Source organism: Mytilinidion resinicola, assembly GCF_010093595.1.
Source record: "Mytilinidion resinicola strain CBS 304.34 unplaced genomic scaffold BDZ99scaffold_26, whole genome shotgun sequence".
In the NCBI taxonomy this organism is placed as follows: domain Eukaryota; kingdom Fungi; phylum Ascomycota; class Dothideomycetes; order Mytilinidiales; family Mytilinidiaceae; genus Mytilinidion; species Mytilinidion resinicola.
Window position 1 is genome coordinate 19223 of NW_022985462.1, and position 13527 is coordinate 32749.

General features: G+C 52.8%; 4 protein-coding genes across 4 annotated transcripts; 2 read left to right on the plus strand and 2 right to left on the minus strand.

Moving 5' to 3' along the window:
* Positions 1-856: 856 nt before the first annotated feature.
* Positions 857-7183, minus strand: BDZ99DRAFT_526382 (uncharacterized protein; the record flags this gene model as incomplete). The annotated part of the gene is made up of 15 exons (XM_033726134.1): positions 857-1919; positions 1967-3672; positions 3723-3739; positions 3794-3896; positions 3945-4010; positions 4083-4101; positions 4159-4217; positions 4272-4337; positions 5402-5579; positions 5635-5945; positions 5994-6133; positions 6181-6668; positions 6720-6913; positions 6966-7044; positions 7107-7183. 15 exons carry the CDS (start codon positions 7181-7183, stop codon positions 857-859), a joined length of 4566 nt encoding a protein of 1521 aa, XP_033570417.1.
* A 334-nt stretch (positions 7184-7517) lies between these two features.
* On the plus strand, positions 7518-7970 carry BDZ99DRAFT_481888 (uncharacterized protein; the record flags this gene model as incomplete). Its single annotated transcript, XM_033722449.1, has 1 exon — positions 7518-7970. One exon carries the CDS (start codon positions 7518-7520, stop codon positions 7968-7970), a length of 453 nt encoding a protein of 150 aa, XP_033570418.1.
* A 705-nt stretch (positions 7971-8675) lies between these two features.
* On the plus strand, positions 8676-11207 carry BDZ99DRAFT_526383 (uncharacterized protein; the record flags this gene model as incomplete). The annotated part of the gene is made up of 1 exon (XM_033726135.1): positions 8676-11207. The coding sequence occupies one exon, from the start codon at positions 8676-8678 to the stop codon at positions 11205-11207; it is 2532 nt and encodes an 843-aa protein (XP_033570419.1).
* A 1592-nt stretch (positions 11208-12799) lies between these two features.
* On the minus strand, positions 12800-13507 carry BDZ99DRAFT_468014 (uncharacterized protein). The gene has a single exon (XM_033721149.1). It carries the CDS (start codon positions 13430-13432, stop codon positions 13160-13162), a length of 273 nt encoding a protein of 90 aa, XP_033570420.1. The 5' UTR covers positions 13433-13507; the 3' UTR covers positions 12800-13159.
* Positions 13508-13527: the final 20 nt, after the last annotated feature.

Genomic DNA, 13527 nt, shown 5'->3' on the forward strand with positions numbered 1-13527 from the left:
GATTTAGTAGCATATTCATCGTGGGAAAAGAGACGGTTAGAAGATTCAATAGCGGGAACCCTACTTGGTACTCTCTTCTCAAGATAATGGCCGTGGTAGACACGCATCCACAGTCTCCAAAAAGCTATCACTGCGATAGTACGGTGCCTTGCCATAGATATCTGTATACTCGTTTACCACTCTGTGAGGAGCTTCATAGCATTTTCAGCATTCCGAACGAGGGAAAAGATCGGCATTTTGGACAGCTAGTAAACTCATGAGGCCACTCCAGACAGCGTCAGCAAGATGTACGTAGATTGGAAAACTCTACCTGCTGCCCTCGATTTTTGCAGACAGTGGCAGGAAAGTGTACCGACATCAAAGTCTCACCTCCCCATAGCATTGCGCAATTATTCCAGAAAGAGTTCTTTTCGCTCAATCTGCTTCTCAGTGCTATATTACAAGTGTGTGTGCTGTCTTTCATCCAGGCGCCCGCTAATCCATCACCGCTGATGTTTCAGCACCTAGCCGCAGACAGATCACCCGATTCTAATTTCCCGATGCAAGTTGCACTTGAAACACAGTAAACAAACTCCCTTACCATGCAACCGCAGCCCAGTCGAATAGGAAAGCCAGACTGGTTGAAAAGACAAAGGATCGAAAGAGCAATCCTAATGTACTGTGCATGCTCGACACCCATCCCCGGCGCCGACCTGATTTAGTGAAGGGAATCGTAAAATCGTCAAGAAGAGAAAGAAAGAGGCCGACAATGCTGAAGAGGGTGACCCATGTATGCGAAAGAAAGAAGCTGAGTGCTGAAGAGGAAGGTGGTCGATATTGTCTTCAAGTCCCAGATGCCTGACGAATACCGTAGTCCCTACTTCCCGTACCTCGTGCCTTGTCGAGTCGTAGGCTTGCTCTTAGCCTTGACTTTGGTGGCTACGCCCTTCTTGGGCTTGGGCTTGGGCTTGCCTTGTTCCGAGTGAGAATAGCCAAATTCCTCTCGCATGATATTGTTGGTCCACTTGCAACAGTTCGGCACGGCCACGTCCGTCTCAGAGTTGCGCCTACGAGTCGAGCGCTTGGGGCTGTCATCTTCTTCAACCCTGGTGTCGTCCGAGTGGGAAAGGTGATCCTTCATCTTCACCATATGCTCGATGATAGGATCGCGGAAGATCTGCAGATCCTTACGAAGCGCCTTTTCGCGCTGACCGCGTTCGTCGAGCCATCCCATGAGCTTGTCGACAGCTTCCGGATCGTCGTAGTAGCCCCATTGTGTCGAGTCCTCAAGACGGGTGACGCCTTCCTCCTTCACTCTACGTTCCGGAACAGTGATGCCGAGTATCTCTTTGTCCTTGGACACCATCGGCTCCGAGGTCAATGGGTCCATTTCCGTCTTGTCAGGACCTTGCACCCACAAGCGCCCATTGGCATATCCGTAGTTTGACGTCGAGCTCAGGGGAAGACCGCCATAGGGCATTCCGTTGCGCTCGAACCAGTAGTAACGATTCATGAAGCGATCCTTGCCGAGACACTTGCTGCGCTGGACACTAGTTTCTCTGAGGTCATTGTCTTGTTCTTCAATTGAATCTTCGCACAGCTTGATCTCCTCCTTTTTGGCTTCGATGCTCTCCAAAAGCTCTCTCCATTCGGCTGACTGTTTGTTCTTGGCGGCCTCGATCTTGTCTTTCTTGGCCTTTTCCTTCTTTGCTTCCTCTTCTTCCCGCTTCCGCTTCAAGGATTTGGTGTGTCGGGTCTTGCGAGATCCTCGCTTTGGTTCCTCTTCAGCGCTGCTTTCAGCCTCCGCAGCATCTTGTGGCTCTTCTGTTCCGGTCATTGTTACATCAGGCGAGCCGTTCAGTTCCGGTACTGGGGATGCCATCATGTTAGCGGGAAGCTTCATCTTCCGATCCTGATCGAGTTTCTGCAGTTCATCGACCCTGGCATTTGTTAGTCGATGCGAGAAACTTAGGCAAGGAGAACTTACAAAACTTTCTTTTCTCTCTGGTACTCGATCTTCTGCTTCCGGATCTTTGTCATCTCCTCCGCAGCCTTGGCGAGTTCTGCCCTGAAATTGACGGTGCGAACAGATAGCATGCATGCGATCTCTAGAGCTGCTGCTCGAAGGTTGACGTCGAGATTGTCGTAATGAAGCTTTACATTCTCGATGGTGGGCTCTTCATCCACCGGAACAAGCTGAGTGAGAATTTCCTCGCACACATCCTTCTGTTGGGGGATGAAGGACACATTGTAGATCAGTCCTACCATCATTGCCTCCCAGCCCCCGTTGACGTAGTCTCGAGAGGCACAGCGGTCGATCCAATCGTAGTCGTTCAGGAATTCTGCTGCTTTGTGCACCAACTTCGGTTCGGCGGCGACGCTTGGGCTGCGCTTGGCAAGAGCAGCCGCTTCAGACTTTGCTAGGCTGCTGCGCGTTGTCCTCGCTGGGGGCTTTTCCTCTACCTCGGGCTCGGGCGATGACAAGAGGCTGGACTCCTCCCCGTCTCCAGATCCATCTTGGGAGCCTTCAATGTTCGGAAGAGCTACTAGCACATTGCCCTTCTCATCGATAAGCTGAGAGAGGACGGCGCAATGAACTTCGACGAAAAGCTCACAATCTTCCGGGTCTGGAACGTATTGCATGGCCTCAACAAAGTCGTCGAAGGTGAACGAGTCCAGGTGGAAGACAGTTTCGTGGACATTCAACGTCTCCCAGGTGCACAGGAGAGGACCGATGGACTTCATCAGTATGCCAGTCTTCTTCTCAAGAGGATCGACTCCTGCGGGAACATCGTCGGTGAAGAACTTGAGCTGAGGACGCGGGGGCGCGTCTGGGCGCGATCGAACATCCAGGTCTTCGATGGGGTACTTGATTGGTGGCGGAGCCGGCGGCGCTGGATGATGTGTCGGTGGTGCGGTTGGCCGAAGGACTTGATACTGCATGAACTGGTTCTGGAACGGCAGGTTGATGGGCAGACCATTGCCAGGCTGGATGTGATGAAAGTTGTTCGGCACGCCATTCGGCACGCCGTTCTGTCCTTGCATTGGCAGAAACTGAGCGACTCTGCCAGGCAAGTGTGGCGGCATCTGGAACTGCTGCTGTCGCGCGAAGCCCTCGATGGACATCTGCTTCTGCGGCTTGAGCACCGGCCGATTGGGATCTGCGCCCCAGTGTTGGTGGTTCTGCATCTGGGCCTGGTTGTGACTGGCCAGGAAATTGAAGAAGGTTCCTCCGTGCTCAACTGGCTGTGTTTGGTGTTGTGGAGGTGGCATGGCTGCCGCGTTCGCGTTTGCCGCGTTAGCGGCCTTCTTCGCCGCCATCACCGCGTCACGCGTCTTCGTCTCCGGGACTTGGGTGTCGATGCCATACTGTGTAGCAAGCTTTTCCTTGACTAGCCACGGTGCGCCGGCCCAGTTCTCTCGGGAAACCGCGTTTCTCAGGAAGGACTTCAAGAGCAGCTTGGAGTAGTAGTTGCGATCCCTGGAAAACTCCTTGCAGCCGAGCTTGGTGGTCTCGTCGTTGCTGGTGTTTAACGAGATGTAGTAAAGTATTGGCTTGCTCGAGTCCGAGGTGCCGTCATTGAACTTGCTACTCGGATTGGGGTCCGTTATGTCTCTAATCTGTCCATGCAACCGACTGCCATGCTCTTCCACCACGACGCGGTCCCCGACCATGTAATCTTCCCTGAATCGCTGTTGGAGGTTAGCAGCGTATTGGGTGTAGTGAGGTGAGATGCTCTTACTTCAAAGACAACGTTGACTAGTGAAATGGTCAGTTACGATATAAATAATGCGACTTCAGGGTGAGATGTACCTAGGTCATCCATTCGAGAGGTACGCTGGAATTGGACATAATGGAGCATCCGAGAGCGCAACGCCTCCGGAAAGAAGGAGTCGATTTCCTTGACAGTATCCATCTGTAATTGTTTAATATAGGTTTCTTCTTTAGTATAATCAATCATTACCTCGCTTTCCAGAGCCTCGAAGAATGTCAGTCCAGAGTGGCCAGTCGCGTTGCACGTGAACTTCCTCTGTAAGCGCGTTAGCTCTGTCGAAAGACGCGATTACGCACGGCGCATGTGTGGTTTTCTGGATGAGCGTACCTGGCTGTAGAAATCGCGCCTGTGACTGGGTGTTAGCGGCGACGTCCAATTTGAATATAGCATTCACTCTACGTACCTCGCGAGATATTTCTCGTAATCGACAAAGACCTCCTGTGTCTGCTCGATACACCAAACCTACAGCACTTCGTTAGCTTTACAGACTTGTCCCCGTGCCGAATATATCCTTACTTCAGTATGATCGTCGAGGAAAGGTGGTTCGGGGAGCGGTATAACAGGCTTTCGCTTGTAATAGACCTATACAGTTTAGATATTTGATTATACTGGAGTCTAGGACGCGTAAATACCATGGCTATCAGGCTATTGGATTCATGTGGTGCCTCTTGGTACCAGATTGAGCTCCGAGAATCGGCTGTCGCGTATCAAGCTGAGAGAGGGTCTGAGGCTTGATGAAAGGGCTTCCAGCAGAGTTCGGGGTCGGATGTGATGGTGTGAAGCGCAATGGGCTTGCTGGAGACTGGTCAGACCCAGGCGAGACTCTCGGCGGACCTTGGGGGGGTCTGCGAAAAGACGTCGCACAGGGTTGCGGCTCTTCTGAGGACGCCTTGACGCGTTCTAGTGATGCAACTCGTGTTAGCGGACGGTTTGGAGATGGTATGGTTGGCGCAAGCGTGGTGGTGAGCGACGGCGCGGCGGACGGTGGAGGAGTGTAAAGGAAGAGGTATCCATTGTGAGGTAGACAATTCGGGGGAGGGATGCCCTGGGTGACTAGCCAATCACCCGTCCACTTTCAAAATCGCTTGGCAAGCTCCATCGAACTTCAAACCTTTTCTTGCGGAGCCGCTTCACCCCGACAGCACACTTTACCAGCGTATTTGTGCTCGTTCTGCAGCTCGGGGCGAGCCCATTCTATCAGGCATAGTCACTAGTAGATAAGGAAGTAATTTTCATGATTTATATCTACATACGAGTAGAAGGCCATGTAACAGGCCAACGCCTTTGGCCACCCCTAGCAGCGCTCTACGAAACGTTCCCACTTTGTCTTTATGCGATTGTTCGCCACAAACAGCATCAATACGAACATGGTCCAGATACCTTCTTCTTCCTTGCGGCTTCCAGACGCATGCTTTCACTATATAGCGATATAAATCTGTGCATTTCACCCATTTCAGGTAGAGACTTCAACCACAGATTCGTATTCTCACGCGCGGAGCGACATAGAAAACCAAGCAGTAAGAATCACGGTTTGAAGTATGAGTCATCGTATAGTGGATGAAGGAAGCCGAGATGTGAGGCTATACTGTATTGTTCCTCCTTTCAGGATGTATTTAGGATGACAGATATACGACCGAAAACCCTACCCAGCTCCCAACAACCCCAACAGCCGAGTAAGAGCTTGTGAACATCAAAGGCAGGAACTCATACTTCTGTCCAAAGACTATTGGGTGTACCAACGAGCAATACACGATCAAAGGGATAGCCACCGCTACATACAGTAGGGTGAACCGGTCGAGAAGGAAGACACGAGCCTGGGATGAGCTATTGGAAAGTTCAGCAATTGAGCCAGGTGGCCATGCGAGTTGACAGTACTTACGCAGGGGCTAGGCGGTCAAAACTTAGCAGGAAGAGCACAAGCCAGAAGATAGTATACACTGTCTTGACTGGAAATTCCGCAACTGTGAAAATCAGGGGGAACAGGGACACATGTCCGGCCACGGCAAGCGGACGGAATGCGCCAAGATACCGACGGTCTTTTAGCGCGAGAAGGCTGAAAGGTATGATGACAAGCAAAATCGCTTTCTCGTGTACGTGCCATCCGAACAGGAAGGACGCGTAGCCGCAAAGCGTGACAGCGCCAACAAATGTGTCCCAAGTCGGTTTTAAGAACAACTTGATCAGGAATATCTAGCCGACGTTAGGGTCAGAGATGGGCCAAGGGCCAACTGCACTCACAACTTGGAAGAACAAAGTTAGGAGGAAGGTCGCGCGGGGCGGCACGTCCGGAAGCACCGCGAAAGACGTATCTCCTACGAGCCCTCGTGTTACGCTATTGACTGCGGAGCTATCGACGGTTAATCCCACATATGGCGCCACTGGAGTATGTTAGCAGTGGTAAACAAATGCAAAAGACTGGAAGTACCGTAGATTAGAACTCTGTCTGTGAAGGAGTACATGGCCCATACATTGGGAGCCCAGTAAGCGTGGCATAGGCCTCGCGAGAAGGGAAAGAGTCTGCTCAAGACTTGTGCGGTCTGTCCCCAGTACACGAACGGCCCAAAAGCGGTGGCAAAGACGGCAGAGATGCCGACACCAAGCGTCAGTGCGTTGCCGAACCTGACGCGAAAGATCGATTCTGGGTTTAGGCAATAGGCCCGAAGAAGGTAGACGAAGTACGCGGGAGCCAAGTAGAGATAGATATGCTTCAGGCAAAGCAACGAAGCGAAGAGCAGACCGCTCGGTAGGAGGGTCGACCGGTCTCGGGCAAGCACAAGAGATAGGACAAGGATACCATAGAGAAAGCCGTTGTATTGAAAGTGAATGTGGTCAATAATCAGCAATCCAGGAGATAACAGAATCGAAATCGCTGCCGCGTGCGCGGTCTTCTTTGAGTGTGAGCCTTTGACATATCTAGGAGCGACGGTTAGAATAGGAGGCGCTGACAGGAGGGAGCAGATCTACAAGTGCAACGCATAGACCAGCACTAGTTCAGTGAGTATGACTGTTGCTCTTTGAAAGTACACGGTCTGCCAGCTGTCATAGTTGAGGTTCTTGACGATGAGGAGATGGGGCTCGACGAAGCGTGCGCCTTGAGACAATATCCACTCGAAATAGGCGAAGAACGGTGGATAGTCCAGCGTCCACTCGGATGTTTTCTGCGTTTATTTAGATTGGAAACGCAAGAAACAACTTGAAAGACGTGTTTACCTCGTAGTACCATTCTTGAGGGGGTAGGGAATTAGTTATGGCCAGCCAATTCCGGTGAACCTCGAAATCTGTGGATTTGCTGGCAATAGTAGTGAGCAAAGATGGTCCAGTCGCGGCAAAGAAATTCTTTCTGGCACATACTAGGCTGGAAATAGGAGGATTTTAAGGGCAGTGGCGACGACGGCACACTGTGCCATCGAAGGGTAGAGGTCTGCCATGGGCGGCCGGAAGGGTGGTGGCTGACGGGGCTCTGTTTGCACCAAAAAATGGGAGGGATTGATGTCGAGGCCGCTTACATAACCGCGCCACACCACAGCGCCACAATTAGCCGCGGTTCAACCTTCGATTGGCATGTCTCTATTTCTGGCAGCCTATGGCACATTCCGAGACTCTTCTCGTTCAGACCCGAGAATCAGGAGCAGCAATTCTCCGAATATCGAAATCAGGAACGTGCTGGAGACATAAACACGCCTGGAATCAGTGAAGTTCTCGCAGTATACATGAAGCCAGTTCCGTCCCGCAATTGGGTGAAATGCGACATGCCAGCCTCAAATGGAAGCCCTTGCTCAAGATTCCTTCGGCCGTTTTTGTAATGCTCTGCTGGTCTGCGACTCTGTCTGCGCTGACCGACCCGAGACACTGCCCTCGTCTCGGCGCCTGCTCTGCACTTTGCTTTTGGCGTATGAGGACTCGCGCGCACAGGCGGCGCCCCTGGCCGTGCGGGAGAACGAAGGACAGACAGGACTAGTCAGGCACCCGGGCTGTTTACAGCTGGCAGCGTGGCAGGCGTCGACGTTGCAACAGTCGAGACGACATCGAAGCCTCACGGCAGCCCTGCATGCTGCCCTGGCTGCAGACTCCCTGCCTGCTGCCCGTCGCGCAGCTGCAGCGCCGTTAGCGGCCTCCAGGGCTGCGACGGTGGCGCCTAGAGTCCGCATTGGTGATGAGAATAAGGTGTCGCCCGGTGAGCAATGCGTCGTCCAGACACTTCGGGCAGCCCGCTAGCCCGTTTAGGGCCCCCAATTTTACGGAGTTGAGAACCTCTCCTGTTCGCGCTCGTCCACCTCTCCTGCTGTCCTGCACGCCTTCACGCTTCGCTCCTTGACTTCTCTTAAGCCGGCGTCGTGACAAAGGCCGCTCTTTTGCTTCATTCCTTACCTATTGTTCTTCTCGCTCTTTATCTGCCCTCTTGCGACTTCAACACCACCCTAGCCGGGACCTTGACCTTCAGCTTACCAGCATCCTTCCCAATAATCTTCGCCCTTCACCTTTCACCTAGGACCGCTATCTGTCCGTTGTTTAATCCAGCATTCACCACTTGCCCCTCTGTCTGACTCAGCTCCCGCCCCACACGGGACAGTCACGATCTTTTGCAGCTATCGCGAGGAACTCGAACTTCGACACGCCAATCTGCGTCATATGGGCATCGCTGCGACTGCTATCTAGCTTGTAGAACGAATTGGCTTTGACTGTACGTGTCCCCCTACAACCACGGCCCCCACCTGGATGCAGCTACTAAGCACGCCTTTAGGTTGACCTACTCTTTAATTCGGCACCATCGTCTTCGTTTCTACTGCATTTACATTCACCCATCCCTTCATAGTCTGCAGTGTCCGGTACGTGTACGACCGGACCCGATAATTCATCACCACGGCTGTCCTTTCTCAAAGCGCGCGGGACAGCTTTGTCCTGCCCCCTCATCTACTCGGCATGCAGCATCAAGACTCGACCCCGACCGGACCCAGCGGCCCCCGCCTACAGACCGGCTTCTCCAAGCACTCCGTGAACGGCAGCCATACGGGCTTCTCCCACGGTGCATTCCACACCAACCAGCCATCCCTAGGAGGCTACTCGGACCGACACCCTGAGCGATCAAACATCCCCAGCATCAACACGGGACGATTAGGACAAAACAACCAAAATGGCAACGACATGCAAACGCCTGGGACCGCATTCGATATGAACTTCACCCCACTACTTCCATCACAGCTTCTTTTGGGCAGCCCATTTCAGCCCGGTTCTCCGTCTGCCTTCGCTTCACCACAGTTCCAAGGGTTCTCGAATTTTACCGGCCAGAACCAGAACTCGCAGCAACAACAAAACCAGCAGAATCAAATGGGTAGTCCCATGCAGATGCATCAGCCTCTTTCACCCCAACTCTATCAGAACCTAGTATCACCGACTGGAATGAACGCCCCGCAATTCTTCGGAGGACCGCAATCACCGACAACTGGCTTTGGCATGGGCGGTCAACAGATGGGATTTGGAGGACAGATGCACATGGCCCCTGGATTGGTTTCTGGGACCAGTCGCACTGTTTATCTTGGCAACATTCCCCCCGAGACATCTGCGGAGGAAATACTTGGTCATGTTCGGAGTGGTCAGATTGAGTCCGTGAGGTTGCTCCCGGACAAGAACTGTGCATTCATATCCTTCTTGGACAGCAGCTCTGCAACGCACTTCCACTCTGATGCAATCTTGAAAAAGTTGTCCATCAGAGCTCAGGATATCAAGATTGGTTGGGGTAAGCCCTCTCAAGTGCCTACATCTGTTGCCCTAGCCGTGCAGCAGTCTGGCGCCTCGCGCAATGTCTACCTTGGAAATCTTCCAGAGGACGTAAGCGAGGATGAGCTCCGTGAGGATCTTGGTAAATTTGGACCTATCGATACCGTCAAAATTGTACGGGAAAAGGCTATTGGATTTGTCCATTTCCTGTCAATCGGCAATGCTATTAAGGCTGTTGCGCAACTCCCACAAGAGCCAAAGTGGCAAGCCCCGCGACGTGTCTACTACGGCAAGGATAGGTGCGCGTATGTTTCGAAGACTCAGCAGCAGAACGCTGCGCAATACCTCGGAATTGCCCCAGGATATGCGCACGTGTTGAACGGTGCCGATCGGGACCTGATCTCGAACGCTCTTGCACAACAGTCTGTGGCAGCGGCTGCTGTTGCAACCTCTGCTGGTGGAGTTAACAACTTGGGTAATCGGACCGTGTATCTCGGAAATATCCACCCCGAGACGACGATTGAGGAAATCTGCAACGTAGTCCGTGGTGGGCTTTTGCATCACATCCGCTATATCCCAGATAAGCATATCTGCTTCGTTACATTCATCGACCCGACATCAGCAGCTTCATTCTACGCCCTGAGCAACCTTCAAGGCTTGATGATCCACAATCGGCGCCTGAAGATTGGATGGGGCAAACATTCTGGTGCGCTGCCTCCTGCAATTGCCCTGGCCGTCAGTGGTGGCGCTTCCCGAAACGTGTACATCGGCAACCTGGACGAGTCGTGGAGTGAGGAGCGCTTGAGGCAGGACTTCTCTGAGTATGGCGAAATTGAGCTTGTGAACGCCCTTCGCGAGAAGAGCTGTGCATTCGTCAACTTCACGAACATCGCCAACGCGATCAAGGCGATCGAGGCTGTTCGTGGACGCGAGGAGTATAAGAGGTTCAAGGTTAACTTCGGCAAAGATCGATGTGGCAACCCGCCACGCCAGATAAATGCCAACCAAAACCAACAGAACCAGCCTGCTGGAAGCCATGATGGTATGCAATCACCATCCCCAATCAACGGACTCCAGCCTACTCGTAGCCAAGCTGGACCTTCCGTCTCACCGACTGGCTCTGGAGCCCCAGGATCGGCTGGTGCGAGCTCGAACGGCCAATACCAGGGAATGCAAGGCCAAGCGCCTGCGAATATTCTGAACGCTGGTGGCAACAACCCCTTGATGATGTATCTTCAACAAGCGCAACAGAATCAGCAGCAGCAAGTGCAACAAGAGCAAGTCAATCTCCAACAGCAACAGCAGCAACAGCAGCAGGCCTTCGCCTCTCAACAAGCTGCATTCTACGGAGCTGACATGAATTCTGGTCCTCCACAACATCAATCACACACCGCCCACAATAGCACCTCCAGCTTCAGCCTTGTGAATGGTGGTTCATCGAATGGCAACGGCTCGACCACTGTGGGAGGTCTCCTTGCGCCTTCAAACCTCAACGCCCGCGCTCAACACGCACGCGCCGTGAGTTTACCCGTGTTTTCTCAAGGGCCATTCGCACAGCCTCTGCAGCAATCTCAAGGCCCTCAGCAACAGCAACAACAACAACAACAGCAAAACGCGTTTGGTAGCCTGAGTTCCGGAATCGGTGGATTCGGCAGCGGTAACGGCGGCTACGGCCTCGCGATCCAGGGCGACGGTGGACTCCCCGGCTGGGCTGAAGAAGAGATCGGGGCGCAGTAGACCAGTCCCAGACCTCAAAATCTCACACTTCCTCTTCTCCGCTTCACTGTCTGTATTTGCTCCACTTACCCACTTTAGTCGTCTCCTGTCTTCCCTCTCTTGCATCTAGGTTTTTTGATATCATCTGGTTTTGCGCTCTTGCATCTTTGGTTTTTCCCGGTCCTTCGGCGCGTATCTGTTGTTTCCCTTTTCGTCGTATATTTGGGGCCTGCTGTTGGGTTGTGCGTGTGTTGAGCTTGTGTTTTTGAGCCACCGCGGTCTTTGACTTTTTTTTACTACTTACTTACTCCTTAATACTCCGAATGGACCGCTCCGTCGCTCGCATCCCCAATTTGTTGATATTAGTGTCTGCTTTTCACTACCCCCTTTTCCTCCCCTTCTCTTTTGTTGCTGCGCTGCGTTTTGTATTGCGATAGGGAAAATTGCGGCTGGCTTGGCTGAGCTCCGTTGGTGAGAGGCCGTTGTTGGAGGAGGATGAAGGAGCTAAAGGACTGCAGGGGTTCTTGGATATGTGGGTGATATGGAGGAGGGACAGGTTGGAGGGATGGATGGGTCGGGCAGCCCGCGGCGGCGGCGTTTGTAGCCTAGGTTATTTTGCAGTCGTTGAGACTCTGTCGGCCTGGCCGGCGACGCTTGGGAAGAAGCGTAAATGGATCCCCCCTTGCCAATACCAGACTGGGTTTGCGTGCTGTCTTGCTTTCGCATGTTGCTATCGTGAGAATGCTTAACGAGTCCTTGTCTTGGCTTGCGTGTTGGCCAGCAGTCGGGAATAGTTATTAATTAGATACAGAGTGGACGCCCTATCTACTGTAGCTATCCTTTCGGAGAGCCTATACGTCCCTCACACTCAGGAGTAGTTGGGGTACCTGCGTCCCTGGTACGCTCCATGTTAAACTCCCATCCTCCGATACAAATCCTCCACGTCCCTCTGCCCTGGCCGCTGGAACGTCGCCGCGCCCCGGCCGTCTCCAGGGAGGCAGTTCGGGCATTTCCCGTAGCGCCAGTGGCCCCGTTGGGGCCGGTACTGCGGACATCGAGTGACGTCCATGGGGTGGTGGTTGCATGCTACGATTTGGCGAAAGTCGTGGCGGCAAGTCTTGAAGTAGGTTGTTATTTCGACGCACATCTTGTTAGGTCTGGCAGTGTTGTGAGTAGTTAGTTAGAGTTTGTGGTGATGAGGTTCGGGTGTTTGGCTTTAGACTCTCTTCAAGGGACGGTGCAGGCGTTTGTAAGTTTGGGTGGGTGATAGTTCTCGAGGAGAAGGTGTTTAGTATTTATGTAGTTGTTGTCCCGGGGATAGGGCTATCTCATCGTGATGTGTGGTAGTGTAGACAGCTGGCGTCTTGGTTATCTGTGATCTGGATATGTCATTGTCCACGGGCTCGACTCTGGCACACAACATGTCACTATCAGTGAAGTGGCCCTGGAGCCGAAGGCTTCCAGTGGTAGTCCTCGAAGTAGCGGCATGTGTACATGATTTTGAGATGACTTGTGGTGCTTCAAGGTCTGTTCGAGAGTTTGAGTGAGATGAGAACTTGGCATTTCGAAGAGTCTGAGAACTTGCTGGGTCCCCTCAGACAACGCTATCTGTTACGCCTGCAAGTACAATCCTCCATGACTTTGCGCTAATCGTCCTTGCCTTTTCACCCTCCTTACGTTCGTGATCCCCCTTCGCCTCAGAATTTTGCGCTTCATGATGGCTTCTTCTTTCCTCTGCTACTGACGATCCCGCGGCCTCCGATTAGGTTACTCGACCTCGTCATAGTATTCAAGGGCATCCATACAGATCCAATGTGTCGGTACGCGAACAAGAGCGCTTATGAGTGGAATCGTCATTGCTCGGCGACCAGACGAAATTTTTTCGGCGTGGAATCGATAGACAGGTCTTGGGCGCGCGGAGGGCCTTGGGTATATCTTCATAGTATAGAAGCTTGCGGAGTGAATTCAATGTATCAATCTTCCTCCACAACCTCCTCGCCGTAGTTTTCCTCCTCTTTGGCCTCTTCGGCTGCAAGTTTACCGCTAGCCTTATTGTCCTCGTCCATCTTCTTGGTCAGGAACTCGTTGATATCGAGCTGTAGGCCGACTACAGATGTCCGTAGTGCTTCGAGGAAGGCGGTGCGGTCTGATGTGGTGGGCGACTGCGGGAGTGTTGGAAGCGGGGACGAGAATGTGCGCGTCTCGTGGGCGGGGGCGGCATAAACGGCGTTAAGTTGCAGAGACATCGTTCCGGAGTGAGCTACTTTTCCTCCCAAGGTGTGATGTGAGGCGAGAAGTGGTGAATATGTGATGGCGGGGAGAGAAAGTCGACGGTGAAGAT